The 25455-nt window shown below is 40.2% G+C and overlaps 2 protein-coding genes and 1 long non-coding RNA gene across 9 annotated transcripts; 1 reads left to right on the plus strand and 2 right to left on the minus strand.

Moving 5' to 3' along the window:
• Nucleotides 1-1815: 1815 nt before the first annotated feature.
• Nucleotides 1816-3920, minus strand: LOC116721092 (uncharacterized). Its single transcript, XR_004339508.1, has 2 exons — nucleotides 2811-3920; nucleotides 1816-2682 (listed from the first exon to the last, which is right to left on the minus strand). It is a non-coding gene; the product is annotated as an uncharacterized LOC116721092 (long non-coding RNA).
• Nucleotides 3921-4296: 376 nt separating this feature from the next.
• On the plus strand, nucleotides 4297-16341 carry slc39a6 (solute carrier family 39 member 6). Of its 5 annotated transcripts, XM_032564444.1 has the most exons (13): nucleotides 4297-4945; nucleotides 5243-5366; nucleotides 6350-6570; nucleotides 7508-7934; nucleotides 8378-8534; nucleotides 9456-9569; nucleotides 9998-10167; nucleotides 11108-11329; nucleotides 11884-11968; nucleotides 12098-12487; nucleotides 12566-12646; nucleotides 13423-13613; nucleotides 14691-14849. In XM_032564444.1, exons 3-13 carry the CDS (start codon nucleotides 6374-6376, stop codon nucleotides 14841-14843), a joined length of 2187 nt encoding a protein of 728 aa, XP_032420335.1. In that variant the 5' UTR covers nucleotides 4297-4945; nucleotides 5243-5366; nucleotides 6350-6373; the 3' UTR covers nucleotides 14844-14849. The 5 variants fall into 5 exon arrangements, with proteins under 5 accessions (XP_032420335.1, XP_032420337.1, XP_032420338.1 ...); XM_032564446.1 differs by lacking the exon at nucleotides 5243-5366 and having other exon boundaries at nucleotides 6372-6570; XM_032564447.1 differs by lacking the exon at nucleotides 5243-5366 and having other exon boundaries at nucleotides 4298-4945; nucleotides 14691-16341.
• Nucleotides 16342-16896: 555 nt separating this feature from the next.
• Nucleotides 16897-24821, minus strand: LOC116720920 (uncharacterized). Of its 3 annotated transcripts, none has more exons than XR_004339488.1 (4): nucleotides 24722-24821; nucleotides 24429-24527; nucleotides 17805-21666; nucleotides 16897-17141 (listed from the first exon to the last, which is right to left on the minus strand). XR_004339488.1 is itself a non-coding variant. In XM_032564384.1 (4 exons), the coding sequence occupies exons 2-4, from the start codon at nucleotides 24520-24522 to the stop codon at nucleotides 17912-17914; spliced, it is 3759 nt and encodes a 1252-aa protein (XP_032420275.1). In that variant the 5' UTR covers nucleotides 24523-24527; nucleotides 24722-24821; the 3' UTR covers nucleotides 16897-17911. The 3 variants fall into 3 exon arrangements, 2 of the variants coding, with proteins under 2 accessions (XP_032420275.1, XP_032420274.1); XM_032564384.1 differs by having other exon boundaries at nucleotides 16897-19523; nucleotides 19614-21666; XM_032564383.1 differs by having other exon boundaries at nucleotides 16897-21666.
• Between the last annotated feature and the right edge of the window lie 634 nt (nucleotides 24822-25455).

Consider the following 25455-nt stretch of genomic DNA (forward strand, 5'->3'; position numbering starts at 1 on the left):
CCGACGAACCGTCATCTGGTTCTGTAATTATTCCCTCTGTTTTCCTCTGGGTTCGTGAATCGACTCCAGGTCGGCTTTAAAGGCTGTTTCCTCACTTCCCTTCATCCGACGTTTCAGTGCCAGATCAGTGAATCGTTTGAACGGTTTGAGGAGATCAGACCGGTTTACATGTTGGGTTTCCCACAGCGGGCCGAACCGAGCCGACGTTTCAGAGCATCAACACGTCTGAGAACCAAAGGAAACATCTGACAGAACCGATCAGACATCAGATTAGGGAGTTATAAGATGACTTTTAAATCTGTTTTTAGCTGCATCCCAGTATAAACTACAAACCAGAGTCTGATTTTTCACTCAGGTTTATTTCTTCATATTTCTGTCAAAAAACACCAAAAGGCCTTTTTTGTTTTGTGCCACAGCAGTGCTCCTCAGATTATTTAATCTGATTAATATTAATAAATAACTGGATCAATAACTGGACTCAAACCTGATCTGAAGCTTCCTCTGCTCACAGAGGGAAAGATTTCCCCTTTTATGAAGGAAACAGAAAAGTTTCATTTTAGCAGGATGTGCTGTTAGGTGTCGCCACCTTGTGGTCAAGTGGAAAATCACAGGTCATCTCAGGCCCAAAACTCACAAACCATTTTCACAACTAATCTGGTCTGGAGGTATTTTACAAACAGCAAATAAAGCAAATAGGAGAGAAGTGGAAGAACAAAGTGAGGAAAAGTGATGAGTTTGTTTTCCTGCAGCCTAAACCTGGACCAGGATCAGCTACAGAGTCGGATCATCACTGCTGGTTGATCCTAAATCACTTCAAAGTAGATCAAACTAATCTGATTTAGGTGAATAAAGTTAAAGTTTCATCCATTTTCTCTGGTTAGATAAAGGACAGACGGTTTTCTTCCTCCTGCAATAAAATGTATCTTAAAGTTTTATGGTAAAATCAGTCATTTGCTTCAGCAGAGACTGGTTTGTACTGAAGTTACAGCAGAACCTACCTGGTTCTGAAATGAATCTCTAATGAAACTCTAATGCTGTTGTTGACGTGTGTTTGGGGCGTCGCCTGCTGCATTTTGGGTATTTAACAGGATTGATTTTTATTCCAACAGTAGATCAAAACTAAAAGACCAAGAATCTAAAATAATCTTAATCTGTTTCTCTGTGAGCACAGACAGGAGGACAGAAAAACTCCTGCTGTTGCTCAGTCTGGGATCAAACGCCCTGCAGTCTATATTTGACAAACAGGAAGTGATGAAACCCTGATGAAGGCTCTGGAGGCGGCGTAACCTTCCTGCTGCGTCTCTGACTCAGTTTACCTGAGAACATCGTCCAGGTTGGATCCTGCAGGTTCCTCTTCCTGCAGGCGGCGCCTCATCAGATGGACAGCAGACCAGGAGACGTTGGATCAGTTTAATGTTGACAACCAGACAGTCCAGGCTTCATGTGAGCTGGTTACTGACCCCACCGGACCGACCCGGCACCGGACCGACCCGGCACCGGACCGACCCGGTGCAGCAGCAGCAGGGTGAGCAGATCAGGAGCTTCAGTGTTTCTCCACACGGCCGCTGACTCGTCATCCCAAAGGCCCAGAAGCAGCCAGTCTGGTTTAACTTGGTTTTGGTTTCTGGAGTTTTTAGTTTGAAATTAAAGAACCTGTTGAGCTCAGAAAACAATCATTAAAACTTTTTCTGCGTTTCTCCTTCATCTGCTGCTTCCACAGAGTCGGACCCTGAGGTTCCTCTGGACTGTTTGGTGATTTAAGGTCCATCTAGAATCAACCTCACAGCATAAAACCCATCAAAGTAAAACAGAAAATGTTTTGATCATGAAGTTTTATTTCCAACATGACATTTGAAATGTGTGCCTAGTTTCCACTGAGCGGATCAGTTCGGTTCTCTATTTTCTTTTTCCGTTGTAAGAAGAAGTTAGGGTGAAGTTACCGGCGTCGCGCAGCGCAGGCCATCGATTGGTGGACAGAAAAACGTCCCTGCAGCAAAACCAGACGCACTAATGTGTCATATTTGTCGTTGCACCATTATGATGCACCGTTTGGCCAACAGGCGGAGGAATCACTCTCCTGAAAACGGTGAACCAAAACTAAGAACAGTTCAGTGAACGGACTGCAGCTAAAGACTAATCGATTATTCTATTGATTATTCTGGCAATAAATTGTAAAAAAAAAAAAAAAAAAAGGCATTTAAGCCATTTTACACAGTATTAGAAAGGTAGGTAGCTTAGTTTGAAGCTTGTAGATATTATGAGCATATTTTGCATAAGAACTTCAGGAAAATCTCCTAAAATCTCCATTTCTTATTGTGTTCATAATCAAAAACATTTTGTTTTTGGTTTGTAAGCGTGGAGGGGCAGGCTGCAGACTGGAAGCATGAAGAAATGTCTCCTCTGATTGGATCTTCAGTCCAGGAGCTTCAGCAGGCATCAAGAGGTTTAATACCAAGTAGACGGGATAGAAACGACTCCTCCGCCTCTCAGGTTTTGGTTTTCAGCTGAATAAAACCAAACTGCTCCAGTCTGGTTTTGGCTCAGGTGGAAGATTTGAAGCTTCCTGGTTTCCTGTTGATGGTGGATGGATGGTGACTCCATCTGCTGCAGCATCAGAACCAAACATCTGCTGGTTCGTCTGATCTGGACGCCTTCAGGTCATCTGGCTGGATTTTCACCCAACTGGGAGGAAACAGAAAACAAAAAACTGATGGATAGATGCTAAATATCCCAGCTGGATGTTTGATTGTTGCACATTCAGATTGGGAACTAGAAGTATTAAAGCTTGGATCTGATAGTGAAGAGTTCACCTCAGGTCGTCTCCTTCCACATGAGCGGAGGTCAGAGGTTTAGTTTGTGAAACCGGAGCAGTCAGACGGAGGCAGAGGAAACGCTCCTGTGTTTTCTGTTCTGGGTGGGTTTGTTTACGGCTCTGGGTGCTGGGATCCATCTGGGATCGGCCCAGGAAGCCGTTATCTCAACTGTGTGAGACTTTTACCATCTGATCCCAGGTTACCTCTGAGGAAAACAGGGAGGTTTTCCACTGAAACCAGAGAGCTGCAGCTTCAGAGGCTCAATCTTTAAAGCAGAACATGTTTACATAACAAAATATGTCTGTTCTGATAGTTTCCAGAAAAATATTTGATCAGAAAAAACTTCTGTTCAGGATCAGGAGAGAAAAGACATGAAAACAAGAAACAGGAAGGTTTGTTTCCTTAAACAGCAGAGAAGATAATAAAACACATCAATAATAAGAAATGGTTCAAAATGGCGGCACAGAATCATGAAAACTTAGAAAATAAAAAAATTTAAATAAAAATGTGGAGCAGAACAAGAAAAGTTAATTAAAGATACAAACACAATATCAGCTGAATGACACGATAAGCACAGAGAACAGTAACGTATAAAAGTATTTATGCACTTTTTGTTTTGCATTTTTCATTATACAAACACAAACTTTAATGCATTTATTGAGATTTTGACGTTTGCTGAAAGAAAACCTTTAAAGGTCCTAGTTAAAGTCAGAAGACATGTAGAGAAACTGAGGGAACAGATTAGGTTAATCTAAACCTCTCAGATTATGATTTGGTTTCATTTCATCTTTATTTAGAAAACACTTTAAAAACAACAAAGTTGGCCAAAGAAATAAAAATAAGATAAATAATAGGAACTAAAAAGTTTGGTAAAAGCTGAGCAGCATTTAAAACCAACTGGATTCTAGAAAGTAATGAATTGTGATAAAAACATGAATGAGCTTCTCAAGTGACGCAAAGAAAGAAAATAAAATATTGTTGTGTATGTTGGATCCCAACCTTTATCATTTCTACACTGCAAAAACACAAAACCTTACCAAGAATCTTTGCTCAAGTTTCTAGTAAAAATATCTTTGTAAGTTTGAAATAAGACAAAACTAACTTACATGTAACTTTTCAACAAGAAATATAAACTTGTTTTTAGTCAAAAATTCCTTAATACTGATGAAAAAGTCCCAGTTCTATGGCAGATTATTTCAGTTATAAAAATACTTTTTTAAACTTAAGTTCATGTTCTTGCTGAAAAGTTACATATAAGTTAATATTTGCACTAGAAGAAAATATTCTTGGTAAGATTTTGTGTTTTTGCAGCGTCCTTGTCCTGCAGATTTTAACCTTAATGGACAGATTAAATCTGTTTCTTATTTTGTACAGAACTTTGGGTCATTTTGTTATTGGATTTTTAATTTCATGTTGATTTAAGATGCACAGTCTTCATCTCTATTCAGTCCAGGAAAAACAAGTTGAATTTTTAACTTTTCTCATTTCATCCTGAAAAACAGGCTTGGACACCTTCTACCCCATTCAGACATTAATATATGGAAACAACTTCACCTTTCACTTTTCAACCACATTTAAGTGTTTAAATGTGACGGCAGGATTTCTTTAAACAGTGAACATGCAAAAACATTACCAAGCAGAAATCATTAAAGATCCGAAATATAATTAACTGAATAATAAATCACTCTCATATGCCAACATGATCATAATTTTAGTCTGGTAAAAGAAAATGTTGCTCCTGGATTATAAATCATTATGTTTTCACGTTTTAAAATAAAGCTGCCTGATAATTGCAACCATTTTGCATAATATAAAAATGTATTTCTCTTACTTTAATATTGCAGATTTTACAGCTGAGTAACTAATTTTAAAAACAGTTTTTTGTCTTGTTGGTTTATTTAACAGCTGCAGAGTCAAGAACAAACGACCTTCATGTTTGTGGATGGAGATAACGAGTTCTGCAGCTTCCTCCGACTCATCCTTCCTTCCTGAAGTGGGTTGAGCTCAGATTTCCTACAGTCCGCGAAGGCGCCGCCAAGCTAATTCATGGTTGAACGAAGCGGACGGACTGGACACGCCGAACCGCACCGAGGAGCTGCTAAAAGGACCAAAAAGGACCCGGTTTCCCCGCTGTAAGTCGGTCCAAGTCGTTTAAATGTCGGTTCCGTTGGGTTTTGGAGCCGCCTGGAGCCGCTGCTGCCCCGCTGCGGTCCTCTCCGCACGGCGCGGGCGGCGTTCAGCGGCGCAGTTTCCGGGTTTTACCGCCTTTGTGCACACGGCACCGGACTGGTGCGGAGCGCACAAAACCAACGTGTTTCTGTTTACCTCCGCTGTGTGAGTGGGTCCGGAGTGGGACACCGACACGCGTGGCCGCTCGGGCCGCTGAACACGGTGTTAAATACGGTTTAATGGTTAAATTTGACCGGCAGGCTGCGGTCCAGACTGGGCGGCAGAACGAGGCCTGATTCCGGGCCGCAGCCATCTGGAACATCCCGCCTGTCAGCATCCAGAGCGGGGAAGCCCAGTCCGGGCTGATAGCATGGGGACAACCCGGTAAAAACACGGTTCACTTCAACAAGTGACCGCCTTATTTCACTTTAATTACCTCTAATAGTTAGCTATAGTAACACTAATTTCGTCCTACAGTAATAATCCGGTATGACTCGGGTTTTTCCTTCTGCCGAACTCCCTTCAGAAAAACCAACATTTTAATATTTCTTTGCCACACAGATGATGAGGGATGTAATTTTTTGCCACAGTATTTATTGAAAGCTCCTTTTTAATTCGGCTCATCTTCTATCAAACCCTGAACCTCATTTTTTGCTGATCCTCATCTTTTCCTTTTATCTATTTATAAACTCCAGTGACCGAGATTAACAGGATTTCTAGAATAAATGTTTTTAGACTAATCTGATCCTTAAGCACCGCGACATGTGGCTCTTTGTGTAACACTGAAGACTCCTTCAGTTTCTAACGGGCTGGAGCTTATTATAACCACCATCAGTCATCACCATCAACTGTATTAAAGACTCAAATAGATCCATATGAGAAAAATAATAATTTAAAAAATAAAGTCCATTAGCTGAACCTTTAGTATATTTAGGCTGATTAAATGTTAAAAATGTGGACTCTAAGAAACGCAGAGTTCCCCTTTGGCCTCAGTCAGCCTGTTTCACTTCCTTCCTCTGAAACTGTTTTTAAAGGTTAGAAGGTGATTCATTTGGGGATTTTTGCTCTAAAGTGTGAAAACAAACAGCTTTAAGAGGCTGATTCATCCTCTACTAACATTTAGGAAATGTTTGAAACTAAACGGCATCACTCGGTAAATGTCTGATTGGTTTAAAATGATGCATTTTTTGTGAAAATCTTTTCAGTCGTCCTTCATTTCTTCCAGTTCAGCAGCGTTTTCACTCAGACTGATGTGTTTATTTGCCATCTGAAGCTCTTCAGGCCTCTGCTTGGTTTTTAAGCTCATTCTGCTCTATCTGCTGTTGGGCAGAATCACTGAATTTTCCTGTTATTCTCCGGTGATCCAGACGTGACGTTTTGTCCCAGCAGAGATGCTGACTGACCAGATGGCTGCAGCCATCTTGGCTGCGACGCTCTGCTTCGCCGCCAGCTGCGTTTGGGCGGCGGCGGCGGACTGCTCGCCGTCCCCCACCGAGGCCTCCGGCGGCGCCCGGCTCCTGACCGCTGTGGTGGACGCTCAGAGGGCCGAGCTGGCCCGAAGGCAACACCTGGAGGCGCTGTTCCACAGGTGAGCTGCTGCTGCTGCTTTGAGTGAGGAAGACGGGAGAGGAAATGTGTTTAAGGTCCGATGGGTTGGAGCGTTTCTACTGAACATTTATGGTTCAGAACATGCAGCCAAAACTAAACTAACTAAACTGCTGGAGATTTTCCTGACACACTTTTTCCTTCCACTCAACTTTCTTTGACTATTAGGATTCCAACTAACAATTATTTTAGTAATCAATGATTTTGACGATTAATCAGAGAAGACAGAAGGTACATTCTGCAGATTTTTCAATTTTAGAAACTCTTAAAAATGCAAATTTATGATTTAATTCATTTTTTAAATAAAAAAATAAACATTTTATTGCCTAAAATTAAATAACAGCATTCCTTTAGTGAACTCTTGATTTTGTTTGATCAGATATTATTTTAGCATCAACAAGAGAAGTTCAGGCCTTTAAACATCCATACAGTTTATCGATCGACTGATTATTTATAGATGAACTCATTAATAAATGTCTGATTAATAACTGGATGTAAATGTGCTTATAACATTTATTCAATTGTTTTATTTTTTATCTTTAATCATATTAAAATTTTGTTTATTAGCAGGTAAAAAATAAAAAAATACTAATTTTGCATTATTAATTAATTACATTTTGTGAATAAAATTAATTATGAAGAATTTAGAAACAAATTTGTCCCTCAGAAAGTTTTAGTTGAGAATAAAACACCAGAGAAACTTTTATCTTTTATCTTTTCTTTTTTATAGAAAGAGAAAAACGATAAATCATGCAAATACACAGTATTGATATCGTTTTAATTTCTCATGTGATTTATTGATTTATTGCTTATTGTGACTATTTGACATATTTAAAGTTGTACCTAAAGTTATCATGAATATTAATTATAACTGTATTGAAAGGAGAAAAGTTTTGATCCTCCATGTTTGTTCGTCTCAGGTACGGAGAGAACGGCTCCATCTCTCTGGACGGCCTGAAGCGTCTGCTGCGGAGCGTCGGCATCGACCGGATCCGGACCGTCATGGTGAAGCACCGGGAACAAGCCGGCCACCACCATGACCATCATCACCAACACCATCATCATCATCATCATCATCATCATCACCCGGCTGCCGACCAGAACAGAACCGAGGACCTGCAGCAAACCCAACCCTCTGTGGCGCCGGGTCGGGACGGCAGAACCGCCGACGGCGCCGGATTGTTGGTGAAAACCCAAAAGAGAAGCTTGGCTGGAGAAGGAGTGACCACGGTCGCCACGGCAATGGTGGTTAAAACCGAGCCAGCGGGCCATCATGATGAACTGGACCGAGATCATCTGCAGAACCGCAGCCTGGAGGAGGAAGAGGTTCGACTGACACAGGAAGAGGTTCTCTTTAGTATAGATCTATAGATCTACAAGAAACATGGTGGACATGCAGCTCCTCCACCGGCTCAGCAGGTTTCCTGGAATAAATAAAGATATGAGCCCAAAACCAGAAATATTTATTATTTTAATCTTTTATTCTGGTTATTCAACCATCAGATTGGAGCAAAGTTCATCTTCCAGGAACTCATGATCCTTCATGGAGCGTCTTTAGAAATGTTCACGCTCACATTAGCGTTAGCCGCTACATGTTTAGCATTGAGATGCCATTTTAGTTTAGCATAGCGTCACTGTTATGCTAACTCCTATTAGCATAACTTAAACACAACAGTAGTCTTTTCCAGCGTCCAATCAGATCGTTTGAAGCAGAAATTAACCACCAGTGGCTTCAGGTACAGCTGTGACGTTCTAAATTAGGACTGACTGAGTGTTGGTATTTCCTGCAGTGCCTGAACGCCTCGAGCCTCCTCCTCTCACACGGGATGTCCCAGGAAGGAGGCGTCGCCCTGGGAGACTTCGCCTTCCTGTGCCCCGCCCTCCTCCACCAGATCGACAGCGGGGCGTGTCTCCTCCACGGCGACGCCTCCCGACACGAAGACGCAGGTAGGAAAGTCAGACTGGAGCTTTTTCCTCCACCGTTACCAGAGGAAACATCTGGAAATGTTGGTTCATCTGGACTAACAGGTTCTAACCTGAAACTTCGTCATGTTGACGACTAATCGCATCATCAGCAGTTTCTGCTTCTGTTCATGAAAAATAATAATTGGTTTGATTTGTTGCTTTTTTAAATTCTAGTTCATGGAGAGAAATTTGATTCAATATTATTGCAAACAAGGAATTCTTCAGAAACTGACATTTGAAATTAAGTTAAAAAATAAAACTTTGAAAAACTTCTGAATCAAAAATTATTTTCTGAGCCATTTAAAGAGTAACAGTTGTACCTGCTGACCAATAGAAATGCTGTTGCTAACGGCGACCTGGATGATGCGTCTTAGCGCCGTCCTTCAGAGGAAGCTCCGCCCCCAAACCTGTGGACCTTAATCTGTGAAATAAGATTTGAAAATAATTCAGAAAACGCAAATCTAAAAAAATAAAGTCTCAAAAAATAAAATTTGACTAAATAAAATACGAAAAACAAAAATGTGAGAAAATAAAATGAGAATATAAAATCCAAACAAATCGTATGATAATTTTTTCTCTTTCTACCAGAAACTGTTTTGTTAGAAAGTGTCTGTTGAGACCAAAGCAATGTTTAGTTGTTTTGGTCTCAACTAAACATTTTAAAGTTTAAAATTCATTTTATTTGTTGTTTCTGTTGTTTTGTATATTTAAAATGTCTTCCAGTTTCAGAGCTAAATGTTTGTTAGAATTTAAAACTTATTGATCTTAGAGAATCTGTTCCTGCATTATTATGCCATTATTATTATTATATTATTTCAAAATGGTCTCCAAACATTAATATCATCATTAGATATTATCAGATCAGCTCCTCTTGTGTTTTATTTATTTCTCTGTATCTTTTAGGACATAAACACCATAAACATTCACACGGTCACCATGGAAACCACGACCACAGCTTCGCCACCCGGAACCACAGCGAGCCCAGCAGCGGCGAAAACGGAAAACGCATCGCAACAGGTGAGATGATTTCAGGCTGGGAGGTCAAAGGTCAATGGATGGGTTTAACGGTGGAACGTGTTTCCTTTAACTTCCTGTTTCCTCTTCAGTGTCTCTGGTTCCTGCTAACCTTCGTCTTCTCCAACTCCGTCAAACAGATTCACACAAAATGAGGAGAAAACGTCATAAAATTAATCAAAAATCACAAATTCTTCAAGTTTTAAATTATTCTAAATCCTCCCCAAACCTTTTAAATGTATAATTTAAGAAAACATGAAAGTCTTTGGTTGTTTTTCACCTTTAAATAAATGCTAACCTGCTCTTCCAACCTCAGCCTAACGAAGCTCCATCAAAACTAAAACTAATCGGTTTAAAAGAATAAGGTTCTGCAGAGAAACGCTGAGCGATGCCTGAAGTTCTGGTTCCTGACGCTCTGTGGTTTGTTGCAGCCTGGGTCGGCGGCTTCGTCTCCATCACCGTCATCAGCACGCTGTCCCTGCTGGGCGTCCTCCTCATCCCGCTCATGAACAGAGTCTTCTTCAAGTTCCTGCTCAGCTTCCTGGTGGCGCTGGCCGTGGGATCGCTGAGCGGCGACGCCTTCCTGCACCTCATTCCTCATGTGAGTCAGAGCGAAATGAGACCCTCACATCTATTTACATCAGTATTCACTCTACCGATTCGTTTTACCGCAGAGATACCGGAAATCTCAAGAACTGTTCACTTATTTTAACTTGACTCTGTGTTAGTCCAGATTTTCCTTTTTGGTGTTTCTAGCTGTAAAACTAGAATCTTCAGTCCTAATAGCTTCACCAGCTAGCTTAGCTTAGCTTAGCTTAGCTTAGCTTAGCTTAGCTTATGGTGTTCCACAGGGATGAGTTATTAGCCCCCTCTTTTTGAATTCTTCTTCCTTCTGAATTTAAATGTACATTAAAAAATATAATGACATATTTTTATACATAAAGGAATAAAGAAACTGCTGGAAAAACGGTGAAACTCTTTGATATAATTAAATGGTCTTAAATGATAAATCTGTTGTTTGAACTTCTGTATCCTTTTGGCTTTGAAGTTTGAAGTTTAAGACTGAAACTCAAGACATTTAAAAGCCAAGAACTTTTTTGAAAAACATTTAAAAATGCAGAAACAAAAATAGGAAGAAATCCTGCATCTAAAGCAGATGGATGTAGGATTTCAATCTGAGTCATTCGTTCTTTTCAAAAATCAAACAAATTAAAATGTTTGTTTTCTTTTCACACTTTTGCACACAGAACAATTTTCTCAAAATCCAAAACTCATTTTTCCATTTTGGATTTTTGACTAAAATTTCAAAAATAAAAAGCGAGAAAATTTTTGGGTTTTGTTGTGAATGATTAAGAAACAAATAACAAAAAGCAATTACTAACTGTAAATCAGACCTACATCTTTAACAGTCTGACCCCACCAGCTGGAGTTTTTTCTTCCACTAAATCTTCGCTCTGTGCTGCTCTGAGTGGAGATGCTGCAGATGTCAGAGCAGAGGAGCAGCTGCAGCGTCGTTGAGCGTTTTGTTTTCTTCTCTTCAGTCTCATGGGAATCACGATCACTACCATCACCCGGACAACCACTACCATCACCCGGACAACCATCACCTGGACGCCGCCGACGACCTTCACCCTCACGACGACGGCGAGGAGAACATGGACGGCGTGTGGAAAGGCCTGACGGCTCTGGGCGGAGTCTACTTCATGTTCCTGATCGAACACTTCCTGACGCTGGGAAAAATGTACAAAGACAAGAAACAGAAGGTTGGAAACAAACTTTGATGTTTTCTGTTGAAGTTGATTCTGATTTTATATAAAAAACTGTCACGGAAAGAACCAGCAGGAAAAGATGACAGGATTACATCCATCTCTATGGGAGCAAAATCTGATAATTAACGCAGCAGAAAATAGTTTAGGATGGCTTTTAATAAGAGGTTGAGTTCAGCCAGCAGGTGGCGCCACATGCAGCTCTTTCAACAAAACTGTTTGCAGTAAATTTAACATTTAGGTTCTTATGAAATAAATATTAAAACAAAACAAGTCATAATACTAGCAGAAAAACATAATGATTTTATTCTTGTGATATTATGAATATTTTTGTATTATTAAGATTTTTTTATATATTATGATGAATTTTTTTCTTATTGCTACTTTATTCTCATAATATAACTTTGTTGTAATTTAACAGTTTTTCATATCCTGTCATATAAACACACTGACCAGCAGTGTTGATGTGCAGCCTCAGTGTTTATGGATCATGGAGGTTCTGGTTCTGTTGGTTCTGCTGGTTCTGATGTTCCTGTTTGTTTTCCTGTCAGGTCCAGAAGAAGTGGGACCAGACGGACAAATCGGACCCGGAGAAGCAGCCGGCTCTGGAGGAGAGCGAGCTGAAGCCAAACGAAGGTGAGAGTCGGTTCTGATCCGGTTCCGATCTGGTTTTGATCTGGATCTGATCTGATTCTGACCCGGTTCTGATCCAACACAAAGCGATCCTCTCAGACGTTTCCTCTCCATCTTCTCTTCCTCCATCAGATGTGGAGCCGAACGGCGCCGGTGCGTTCGGCGAGCTCCCCAGCGGCGTGGCGGAGGAGGAGCAGGTGATGCTGACGCCGCAGGTTTCCGTGGTAACGGAGCAGACATACGGCCGGCCCGCGGGGGGCGGCGCCGGATACTCGGCCGAGGACTGCGAGAACAAATGCCACTCCCACTTCCACGACACGGTGGGGCAGGCGGACAGCATGCACCACCATCACCATGACTACCACCACATCCTGCACCACCACCACTCCCAGAACCACCACCCCCACAGCCACGCCCACTCCTACTCCGAGGAGCACTTCCAGCAGGCCGGCGTCGCCACGCTGGCCTGGATGGTCATCATGGGCGACGGCCTGCACAACTTCAGCGACGGCCTCGCCATCGGTGAGCCGCCGTCGCCACGGAAGCGGCCCGGGAAGCCGCCGGCGGGCGCGGCCTGACGGAGTGTCTGTGTGTCTGCAGGAGCCGCCTTCAGTGAGAGTCTGTCCAGCGGGCTGAGCACATCGGTGGCCGTTTTCTGCCACGAGTTGCCACACGAGCTGGGTGAGGGCGGCAGACGCCACCAGTTTGATTCATTGTTCAATGAAAGCATCAATAAATCAATAAATACCAATAAGTCTGGAAATACAGTTACTGTCAGCAGATTGGCTTCATGTGACTGGAGTCATAAAGAAACGTTTTTAAAATGGAAATATTTTTAAAGAGCATCATTTCTGTACGTTATACGGTTATCCAAAAAAAGACATAAATGGTTCTTGTTGTCAGTTTTATTGTTATCACAAAATATCATAAAAGGTTTTAGTCCATATCCCCACATTGATCAGGTTAAGTTTTCTCTTTCTTCATAGAATGTAACAACATTAACATTTTCTGATGTTGTTACTTTCTAGAAATTCATAAACGTTATAATTTATTTATTTTTATTTTTTTAATTACTTCTCCCTCTAGCGCTAAGCTAGCAGCAGAAATGTCTCCTGGTTTTTAGCCAAAGACTAAAGAGAAATGGAGGACAACCACTAAAATCTGATGCTTCCATTTTGTTTCCGTTTGGTGAAGAAGGAAGTTGCTCTCAGTGTCTTCAGAGGTTTTTGTGTCGTTTCCTTCAGTGGTTCTTGGTGCAGCGCCCCCACAGGCCAGGAGGGGAACCGGTTGGTTTGACTCAGAGCAGAGAGACAGAGACCAGATGTAGATAAATATTCACAACCTTTGCTCAATATTTTGTTCTAAACATCTTTGGCAGCAGTTACAGCTTTAATTGATGACTGTAGTGGTTGGTCAGTTTCTGATGCTGCTCTCTCTCTCCCTCTCTCTCCCTCCAGGTGACTTTGCGGTGCTGCTGAAGGCGGGCATGACGGTTCGCCAGGCCATCCTCTACAACGTTCTGTCGGCCATGATGGCGTACCTCGGCATGGTGACGGGCATCCTGATCGGCCACTACGCTGAAAACATTTCCACCTGGATCTTTGCCCTGACGGCCGGACTCTTCATGTACGTGGCGCTGGTGGACATGGTGAGTTGGACCGAACCGTCCCTGGAGGACAGAACCGTCTCCAGAGGACAGAACCGTCCCTGGAGGACAGAACCGTCTCCAGAGGACAGAACCGTCTCATGTCTTCATCAGCAGAGCTTCTGCACAGTTTGGTCATAAAGTTCAAACTAACTTTTGATCAAAAGCCTAAATTTAGAAAAGATATTTTCATAAACTTAATAAAAAGACAAAGTCACATTTTTCATGACTATCAGACTAAATGTTTCTTATTTTACATCAGTTAGAATCATCCAAGTTTTTCCTGTTTGCAAAAAGCAAAAACAAACTTGGCAAAAACATTTTTTACTCTAAGATTTAATTAGAGCAGAAAGATAATTTTTCTTAATTTATTTAATCAATAATGGATCAATGACTTACTGATCATCTTATATTTTATTCAATAAACAGATGATTGAATTTAGGGGATTTTTGTTTTGTTTAGGTTTATAGATTGAAAGACATTTCAAAATATCAAATTTTACTTTATTTTAGTTCATCTTGTCCCTGCTGTAGAATATTACTACAGAAATATTAACAGTAGTAAATATGAATTAAAGTTGCTGTTCTTAGTTCATTTCTTTCGTTTTTATCTCTAAAACTTGGTGCTGGAAAAGTTTGATATTTACCTTGAAAAGTTCTTGAATAGTTCTGTGGAAACCAGAGATGCAGCTTCTTCACTTCCGATGCCGATCCGATATCTGAGGTTCAGTATCGGCCGATCCGATACAGAAAAACAGCTGAATTGATTTAAAATGTTTCTTTTATTAAACAGACATAAATTTACTGAATTACTAATTTATTTGATAATTCTGCACCAGAACAGCAATAAATAAACCGATAGCTTCACAAGTTGAGGCAAACATGTAAAAACAACTTTAATTTGTTCAGTCAGTGCAGGCAGCAGTAAAACAATCAGTGGAAAATAAATCAACTGAAACTGAAACTTTCTTTGAAACGTTTCAGAAACTTTTTCTTCTTCCTCTGCAGCTGGTCGTTCTCCATGCGCCGTCAGCCTGTTTCTTCCCTCCAGACTGATTTATTGCTGCTTCTCTGCTTCAGGTGCCGGAGATGCTGCACAACGACGCCGGCGACCACGGCTTCAGCCACTGGGGCTTCTTCCTGCTGCAGAACGCCGGCATCCTGCTGGGCTTCTGCATCATGCTGCTCATCGCGCTGTTCGAGCACAAAATCCAGCTGGACCTGGGATACTGACCTGCGCTGCGATACATCCTGTTTCAGTTCACGGCAGAAACGGCAGGAAGCCTGGAGGGAGCCTGGAGGAATCCTGGAGGGAGCCTGGAGGAGTCCAGGCCTGGAGCTGCTCAGCCGGGTTCACAGGTGGAAACTGTCTGGAGTTTCTTCTGGGTTTCTTTCTCTATGAACACATTAATTTTCTCTCTGAACTTCATCTGTTGGGTCAATTAGTTTAGTTTTTTATATCATTTTTACGTTTTTCTCAGTGAAACCTGATCAGTGTTACAAAGGTACAACCTTCCAAACCACAGTTCCTCTTCAATCTGTGACTCTGTGTGAAACCTGACAGGAAGCAGAAGCAGAAGGCGGTTCATGATGAGTCTGATGTTACTTTTAGGTTTCTTTTTTTAAAATGAATGCTTGTTATATCCATTCATACTTCTGGAGTTTTTTGTTGGTGTTGAATCTTTGTTTCTCGTCACTCCGTCTGGAATAAAAATCACATTTTCCCAAACAGGAGAGCTTTAGAAACTTCTGCTCTGAATGTTAAACAGAAAAGAAACCCTGAAATAAAAATGATTTCCAGAGAAGCACCAACAGGCGGTGCGTTCAGGCGCTGAAGGAGTTTTTAGACTCGGCGTGTTTTTCCTCTAATCGATCCGGCTGCTTTTAAAGGTCCGTTTTATTAAAATAATCCCTGAAACATTTGGACAGAACCGGAGAGAAAACGGATCCAGTTACAGGAAAAGTCCTGAACCAAAGCTGTTAAAAATGCTTTTATTTTGAAGGAAAGACGCTGATTTGGGTTTAAATCCTCAGATTTCGGTTCTGGTTCCTGTTAGTTGAATTTGTGGGTGAAAGTTTGAAGCCAGTTTGTTTCTGTTTTATATTTTATTGTTTTGGTTGTTTATAAAATGAATATGGATGTTAGTTATGAATCGATCACTAATGCAGAGATTCCTCTATGTTTTCCCAAACAGCCAAACTGTGTGGAGGTGAATTTTCATCCAATCAGCATCAGCAGATAAAATGAGCTTCATGTTTGCTCTGCTCTCATTGGATGAATTTTCTGCTTCAAGAATTGAAGAAAAACATCTTTTTAATTTATTTTATTTGTTATATAATGCACAAACGTATGTTATATTCATTGCCTTGTTTAGAGAAGTGTTGTAGAAATGTTGTTCAGCTGACTTCAGGCCAGAAAAGCTTTTTTGTTTCCATGGTTACAGATTGAAGATGGCAGCTCATAGAAAACAGGTTTTTCCTCCGTGTTTTAATTTTCTTCTGTTCAGGATGAAGAGCAGCAGAAGAAACTGATTCCTCTGAAGTTCAGGTCAAAGTTTCCTCTCGGTGGATCCAACATGTACAGTAAATATTAAACTGTAAATATTTAGCTGTTAGGTTTATGTAAACAGTCTGCATTATGTTTCACTGACACAAACCCAACCTGCTGCAGAAAAAATCTAAAGGTTTGGGAAACGATAGAAAAATAAAATCCATTAAAGATGAAATCTCATGTTTTGTTTTGTTTTTCTTTATGAATTCAGTTTAATTTCAGATGCAGTTTTATGTTTTCATTGATATTCTGTCTTATTTAATATAAGTCATGTAATTTTATTATAGATTGTTTTCTATGGTTTTAGCTTTTTGTCAGCTGCTACCATAAAGTTTATATCTGTCTTGAATTAGCTGGTTGTTGGTGGTGAGGCTGAGATGCAGTCAGAGCCCAGTTAGGTTAAAAAATGAATTTAATTATGATTCTTATAATAAACAAAAACCAGGAAACACAGGAGGACAAGGAGACACAGGAAGACCTGGGATAGGCAAGGAGCCGGGATTGAGCAAGGCACACAGACGGGATTAAATAATAATCTGGGAAACGAGAGGCAGCTGGGAAGATCAGGAACTAAATTAACTAGAAAACAGAAACATACATTAACCACATCACCACAAACCTTATTTATGTAAAAATTAACAGCAAATGCATCTTATTTTTATTTTACTTAATAATTTCACTTTCTTCACTCAGGTTTTAAATAGAGGAGCTTAAAGACAAAGAGACAAAACAACATTAATGTGTTTATTATTACATTTATTATTTTAGTACAACTCTTAAAAGCACATTGAATCACATTCTTAAGTTTTGTCACATAAAGATCATCTACCTGAAATGTTTTACAAATGTTTGCAGGTCTTTAAATCAAATTACAGCAAAAATATTATATACAATACTTTATGTTAAAGGAATAACTGAACCCAAAATTATCTTAGCAAATGAGATTAAAACACCAAAAAGCATCAAGCCTCACATAAGAATGCCTGCCTTCTGCGACCCAAACAGCTTCAACATGTTGACATGAATCTACCAGTAGTGATGGCAGATGAGGCTCACTGGGCTCATTTCCCAAACTGTGTTGAAACTGTTGCTTTGTCACTTGCAGCGACATCTTCTGGATTTAAAAGGTCACTGCAGGCAAATTCAATAAAGTCTGGAGTGTTAACCGGTTCATCCCGTCATGCTGGACACATTGATGCCTCAGCATTATAAGATAAGATTTATTTGTCATTGTCATCAACAGATTACGAGATTGAGATTATGGAAGAGCTCCGGTTACAGTTAGACCTGGGAGCACATCCTACTTTCACCTACAATACAAATAAAAGTTAATCCCTGTGAACTAATTCAAATATCATATAAAAAGGAACTGAAATAAGCCGAAAGAAAAATGATCAAAAGTGGAAATGATAACAGAATAATAGATCAAAATGATCCCAGACAGACAAAACAATTTATCTCGTTCACATGGAAACGACGCAGGAACTGTATCGGTACGCTCACCGACACGGGGTGCAGTTCAGAGAGATTTAATATTTTCCTGTCCTGATGTGTCAAAATCAGTAATAAGAGTCAGACTAGCTTAGAAAAATGTATTTGATGCTGGTAAAATCATTTATGAAGGATTTATATTTCCTGTTTCAAACAAAACAAATAGCTTTGAACAAAAGCTAAGAGAGTAGTAATAATTAAAATCTAAATGATTCTGAGGAAATCTGTTGATTTAAGACCTCACATCAAGCGACTCTGATCAGAGGAAATGTTTTTCTCCTTTCTCCACTTTAGTCACAAGCTCTGCTTTTTGTTTTATCTTCATCAGTGACTTAATTCGTTGTTTCCAGCCTGGTTTGGCCTCCTGTTTCTCTCCTTCAATCAGCATATCAATGTACTCTGGAGTGGTGAGAGGATTGGGCTTCAGTGCTATCTCCTTCAGTCTGTTCAGACACTTTGCTGACTTGTCTATTAATTTATTCACCCCATCCTGCATGATACCATATTCAGCCTCTAGTTCTCTCATCAGTCCCTCAACAGTCATCTTCTGCCCTGTGGCCTTTTCAAAGTTTTCTTTCAGGTCTGCGATTGTCCGTTTCTCTGTAACATCTTTGTATTCCCACTTGTACTTTTGGTTGTAATGAACGTTCCAGTAACATTTCCCTGGACACTGAGTGCAGTATCCATTTCCATCTATTGCCACACATCCTCTTTTATTAGCATCATTTGATATTCCACAAGGATAATGACAGGTGACACTGCACTGCTGACAGTTGGTAATGAATTTACCAGTACCTGAGATACTAACTTGTATTGGTTTTTTCACAGTGACCTCAAACTCAAAGTTGTCATTTCTACTGATCTCAGCTTCATGCTCTTTGATTTTTTCTCCCGTCTCTCTGATCTCTTCCATTTTGGCCAAACCAAGTTTAACCTGAACCTGCAGATTCTCAACTGAAACCTCCAGCTGTTTTCTTTCTCTCAGGACCTCATTTGTCAGTGTCAAACTTTTGGTTTCTATCTGATTTAGAGCAGCAAAAAACCTTTTCATGCTTTTTGTTCCCATGTTCCAAAACATCTGATCAAAGTTTCCATCATCATCATCATCTCCACTCTGAGTGTCTGCTGCAGAGGATTTATTATCAGCAAACAGAGCAGAGTTGTTAAATTTGAAGTGAACTGGAAGACCATCTTTCCCTTTCGGACTTGGTACGTCTGCAGCTTTGATGGCTTCTAGAACTGGAGGCTTCTGACCATCTGCAAATGTCACCAGGATCCTGATGTTTTCTGCTATATCTTTGCCAAAGATGGAGAGAATGGAATCAAAGACATATTTCTGTGTTGGTGTGAGACGAGCTAAAGCTGCCTGAGCTACGAAACACACAGCATCAATCTCACTGACCCCGTCTTTACTAGTGAAGAGGTTACGGAGCTGCTCTGTGATCTCCCTGTCTCTGTCTATTCCTCTGGTGTCTCCAAAGCCTGGAGTGTCTATGATGGTCAGAGAGAAGGGAACCTCAAATTCCTCCCTGTGGTTGAGTTTGTACACAGTGACCTCAGAGGTCTGACTGTGAGCTTGGGATTTTGTTTGACCATCGTCCACTAAGTTGAACCTATATGAGTCTGACCATTTAACACCTAGAATGTAATTTATCATCCCATTGATGAGAGTTGACTTCCCAGCACCTGTGGCTCCAAGAACCATGATGGTACGACTTTGTTTGGGAGCAACTTTGCTGAGTTCTCCAAACCTGAAGAACCTGCATCCCTTTATTTTGTTGTTCTCCTCCTTCAGAGGAACTCTATAAACAGGCAGCGGTCCTTTCTGTGGCTTCAGCTTTGTGCTCTGAGCTTTAACAGCATCAGAAAGCCTGGTGATGTCAAAGCTTTCTGATTCTTTAACAGCATCAGAAAGCCTGGTGATGTCAAAGCTTTCTGATTCTTTATCAGCATCAGAAAGCCTCTTCGGCTTTTGTTTAAACAAATTTATGATTTTTGATGTAACAGCACCAAAAAACCAGTTTGGCTTTGTTGTATGAACCTGAACAGTCTTGCTTTCCTTGCTCCTTCCAGCCTCACCACAGTCACATGTGATCCTGACTGAATATTGTGTTTCTGACTGAAGTTCTGAAATGATGGCCTTTTCACCTTTTGACCTTGTTTGGTTCCAGCTGAGATCTTCTACCTTTGCGTATTCCACAATGTAGCTCAGGATCTGAACATCTGGTCCGAGCTCAGCAGGTTTCTCCCAACTCACTGATATCTCAGAAGAGTTTGGTTCACATTGAGGTTCTCCAGCAGGACTGCAGGGTAAAGTTTTAATGGGATCATTGATGACATTGGCCGGTCCAACACCTGCTGAGGTCACAGCTCTGCATCTGAACACGTACTCTGTGTTTGGCTGCAGTTGGGTCACTGTGATTTCTGAAGATTTTGGTTCATTCTGTTGTTTCCATCCATCTTGTCCACTGACGCAGAACTCAACAGAGTAGGATGTGACGCTCTCTGCTCCAAACCTGGGAGGAGAAACCTTCAGAGTCACACTGCTGTGGTTTATCTCAGCAGCTGTCACAGTTTCAGGCATTGAAGGAGGCTCAAAGTTCTCATTGATAAGAACTCCGTCTTTATAAAGGTAGATGGTTGAACCTTCATGTTTCTCATCTGTTAGACCTACTGCCAGGAATGTTGTGTTCTTGGTCTCAGTGTTGGCCTCTGCAAAGTCACTGAAGAGTTTTACCTTTGTTCTCATTTCATCTTTCAGGTTGTTTGAGAGATACCATTGTTCCTTCTCAATATCATAACTGTGTGAATCGTCTGACTTGGTTTTGTCTTCTAAGTAGTTCAGCAAAGCAGAGAGGTATGGCTCATCTCTTTCCAGTGAGCTGAAGACAAAACACACAGCATGCTCTGCATTGAGAAGTTCTTCATCTAGGATAGTCAGAGATGTTTTGATTTTGGTGTTCTTCATCATCCTGATGTAAGAGTTCAGAGCATATATTTCTCTCTCTTTGCAGTCAATCCAGTCATTGAGGTTTTTGCTGTTGAAAGGTGAGGAATGAATCTTCTTCAAGACATCTGCAAGTTCAGACTCTTCTTCTCCTCCTCCTCGGATTGATGGGAGCTTCTTTGATAGCGTTTGTTGAAATTCAAGCCTGAACTCAGAGCACAAACTTTTAAAACTTTTAAGTTTTTTGTTAATCTGTGGAAACTGCTGTGTTGTATTGTTTTTCATTGCATCATTGCTCCTTATTTCCAGGTCACTGAGCTCCTCCAGGACACTTTGTACTTCTTGAACTAACCTAACACTTATTTCACGGACAAGTTTAGCTGCAGAAGAATCTAAGTTAGTCAGAGGCAGCATCCTGACCTTGATTGGTACGGCATTTTCTCCACTGGCTCCCAGCAGCTTGGGCAGGCTTTGGTAGACTGCTACTGCATCCTGGAAGGTTGTTGGAGTTTTCTCAAGGAGGAAGTCTCCATAAAACTTACAGGAGAATTTCTGGATTTTTTCCTTGTCCTTATCTTCCAGGTGTAAGGAACCTTCACCATCAATAGATAGCTTTGGAATCTTCTCAATCAAAACTTTCAAGTTGCCCCGAATGTCTTGGTGATTTTCTGTCTCAGATTTTTCTTGGTCAAAAACAAAAAATGCTTGAGCTCCATACAGAATGCCTGTGACCACATGTGTTGCTATTTTTTTCTCAAAAACATCTGGATGCTTCATGTTGCCTCTTCCAAGATGATTCATTGATAATTCTTGGAACTTTGTGGTAGCTTTGTACTGCAGTGTTACTCTGGCTTGATTTTTGGACGTCATCTGATCATTGAGGTATTCGGCCGATCCTTCAACTTTAACTAGGCCGCCTAAAAAACTTGCTTTCAAAGATGCTTCAACATCCAGGGCTGAAGATTTGTCCTGAATAGATTCAGAAGCAACTATCTCAAAGTTACTGTTTCGTTGTGGGGTTTCACTTTTGTATTTTTCCAAGTCATCACAGTCCCAGAGTGTTAATCCTGTAGAAGCAGAGAAAACATTCATATATTGGGGATTTCAGAGTCAGTTTATAGATTCAAAACACTGACAGTTTCCATTAAGCAACAGTCATTTCACAGTCTTTGAAATGGTAACTCCATTTTGGTAACTACAAGTTTTTCATATCGGTATCAAGCACAAAGTGTTTTATAAGACGTCATGAGGTGCGTTGGACCAAAGTGCAGACAGGAGCGCGGAGTATTAATCACGATGTGAGTGAAGGGGGAGAGTACACAGAGAAACAGGAAATAAATCTAACTACAGAATAGCTAGACCAGAGAAACATAAAACTAGAACAACAAAGAATAAATAGAAACAGGAAATAAACTAGAATCAATAAAAAACTGAAGTGTAAATGGAAACAAGGCAGAACTGAGAGAAAAACTGAGGAACACAAAACATAACAAAACCAAACTGAAACATCAACAGATCCTAACACATTGAATCACCATCACTGGCTTTGTTTGTATAAAGCTGTGAACGGGTCAAAGGTCAAAAGCCAAACTAGTGAGATACAATCATCTACATTAGTAAGATGAAGGAAAGCAACGTAACCTTTATTTTTTCTATTTCTGTCTGTTGTTGGAAGCTTGTTGACCTAAAAATACACATGAAGAAAACAGATCCAGACGACCTCAGAGGTCAGAACTTTTTACATTACTGCATTTTCTCTGAAGGTTTTTTATTTTCTGGCCCAAGTCAAAGCAAACCCAGCAGCTGCTTAGGACCCCCAGACCTTCAGGGACCCATTAAAGTGTCAAATGAAATAATTATTCATACTGTTATTTCTTTCTTTAATTTTGTTCTTTCATTTATCATGTGTGTTTCTTGAAGTTGAGCAGCAGCTCAGAGCTTCAGCTTCCGTTGAGAGGAAGTGTCAAACCACAAGTCATTCTGTCTGCAAGGGCGGCTCATTTCCCTTCAACAGCCTCATTTCTGTATAGACACCTAACTGCTGATAAAGATGAAATAGTATTCGCACCTGCTCTGATTAAACTGTTGAACCATCGGGGTGTGAAGCGAGCAAGGCGATTATTGGAAACCACGTGTCTCTTATCTACTCTATATATGTGGAGTTGCGTCATGATCTGTCTAATTTCCCATTTCACCTAAACTTTGCACCTGATGACCTTGTTCCAAGAAACGTTATTTTTGGTTGACTTCCTGGAATTGTTTTTGCGCCACCTGGGCGTCTAAGATGTGAATAAAATTGATGCTCTGCTCGCTGTCTGGCAGAGTTGGTTTGATGGCGTCTGGCTGTACAACATTCTCTCCCCTGTGCAGGTGTTTGTTCTTAGTAAAGCTGTGTTTTTTGTTCTGCCTTTTAAATCCTGGTAATAGACTATTTTTCGGGGTTAACAAAAGCTTTAACTGTAACAGAGATCATAGATCTAAAATTTTAGCATTCATTTATTTACAGTGACAATACAAATTTGATTCTAATATTAAACTGTAAATGTGGAATTTAATTAGGAAGTAAAGGTGCAAAAAATTATCTTCATAGTTTGATTGTTGTGTTGCCATGGCTACAATCTGATGCAATCAGTAATCTTTGTTGACAAATACACCTGGTGCTAAAACTGACCTCACATGGTGCGTTTAAAGACTGCTAGGAAAACCCCATTATGGCATGTGGCAACTGTGGCAACTGGTGTGTATTGGGAAGCTTTGACCAGTTACTGGACTTAATTTGCGTAGCAATTCTGGCTCCGTTTTACACCGGATGTATAATTTAGAAGTTCCAAGAATTAGGAGTCGACTTCCTGGAATTAAATCTGCTCCATCAGAAGAACTATTAGTCAAACTGTTTGTTCCTTATCTGTCCAAAGAGAGATTCTTTCCCAAGTCTTGGGTTCTGGCCCAGTTCCTTCGCAGACAAGCAGGGGAAAAGAACTTTCTTGTACATCAGCTTAAAACTAACATCTTTCCTCTCTTTTTATTCCACATCTCTCCAAATCTGAATTCCTTCCTGACTTTTAGGTCAGACTGACCCAGTCCATTTCTTTTAGGTTAAAATGTATCTTAGTGCGAACCAGCCAAACAACATAATGTTTAACTATTAAAATAATTATATGCCTCTACAATTGTAATTGAATGAAAAGCTCTTCAATTGTAACTCTGACAGAGTTATGAATAATTTTGATTGTACCTTTTTAGTTTTATTACATTATGGGTTTACTATGATCTATTCATGTGTTAGCTCCATGTTTTACCAAACTTTCCAAGACTTTGGCAACGTGAAACATTAAGATCAAATACAGTTTCTATAAGACATCTTGAAACAAACATGGACTTTACCCCCAAATAAGCATCTTATTAAGCGAATGCTTTTGGTTTGTGGGAATAATCACATGTGATATCGTATGAAAACAATAAATGTGTTATTTTATATTGTAGCCCACTGTGAAATAAAAAACTCATCACTTTTCACAAACATAAATCAGTAGATGACTAATGGGGCGGAAATGAGGCGCAGTTCTTCCTCTACCGATGGGGAAATTCAAGTTCTCAGCACCATTATGCCAACCGTTACACATGACAGCCACACCCTCAAAATACAACAGCCTCAAAACTAAAAAAACATTTTAAAAAAACTGAGTAACTCATAACTAAAAAGCTAAAATAAAAGGACAAAGGAAGGATAAAAAGACAGAAAATAATGAACAAAAAAACACTTTTCTTCCCCTCACAAAATGAGGTAAAATAAATAATCATTTAAAAATAAGAAAATATAAATCCTTACCAGGAATGATTGCATCCTGGCGGCAGTCGTACAGCATCCCGAGTCTGAACGGTCGGCCCAGAGTCGCCACTTCGATCACTTTCTCAGACTCCATCTTGTCTTGTAAATAATAAAAGAGGAACATTATAAATCAGAACAATCTGGAATCTATCTACAAACACTGAGGATAATCTGACAGAGCAGTGCTCCAAAAGCTGTAACAACAAAGACATTATTGGTGAGAAGAGGAAGAGCTGGAGAAGTGATAAAAACACCAATATAAAGGACTGAATAGAGAGAAAACGTTTACTCACTGCAGAAATGTACCAGAGCCTTATGACAGAAGTTTCACTTTCAGTTAGGGAGACACGCTTCCTCATGCTTACTAAGTAAGGCTGCACTTAAAGGGAAAGAGGCTCATTTCCCATAAATGGAGAAGAACCTCGCTGCAGAAAACAGGAAGGGGTGGGGACAGACCACTGTCACTGTCTCATACCTTATTTGGAAATGGGACCGATGCACCTTGAAAGTGAAGGGAGCGCTATTTCCTATATTATTTGTGGTCTCCCGTTCTCACAGTTTTTAGCAAATTCTGTTGCTTTTGGTGTATTTCTAAATCTGCTCCATATGTAACCGCAGTGTTGTATAAAGTACTGAAATCTCAGAGTCAAGTAAAAGTATAAGTACCTCTCCAAAATATGACTTTGGTAAAAGTCCAAGTCACTGACTGAAATGTTACTTGAGTTAAAGTCTTAAAGTATCTGAAACTTCTTGTACTTAAGTATGAAAATTACTGTAAAATGGATGTACTCAAGTAATGTAATGAAAAGTACAAGTAAAAAGTAAAACAAAGCAAATGCAGTTTGAATGACATTTTTTATATTTTGGTAAACTTGTCAAATACACTTAAAATAATGTACACAACCAAGTGCAGGCAAAATTAAACCTGCTAATAGATATACCTGCAGGCATCATTTAGTTAAGAAAATTAGGTGCTTTACCTATAGCACAAGGTTAACTTAACCTGCTTTACAACTGATTATTATTC

This window comes from Xiphophorus hellerii, chromosome 6 (genome assembly GCF_003331165.1).
Source record: "Xiphophorus hellerii strain 12219 chromosome 6, Xiphophorus_hellerii-4.1, whole genome shotgun sequence".
Classification (NCBI taxonomy): Eukaryota; Metazoa; Chordata; class Actinopteri; order Cyprinodontiformes; family Poeciliidae; genus Xiphophorus; species Xiphophorus hellerii.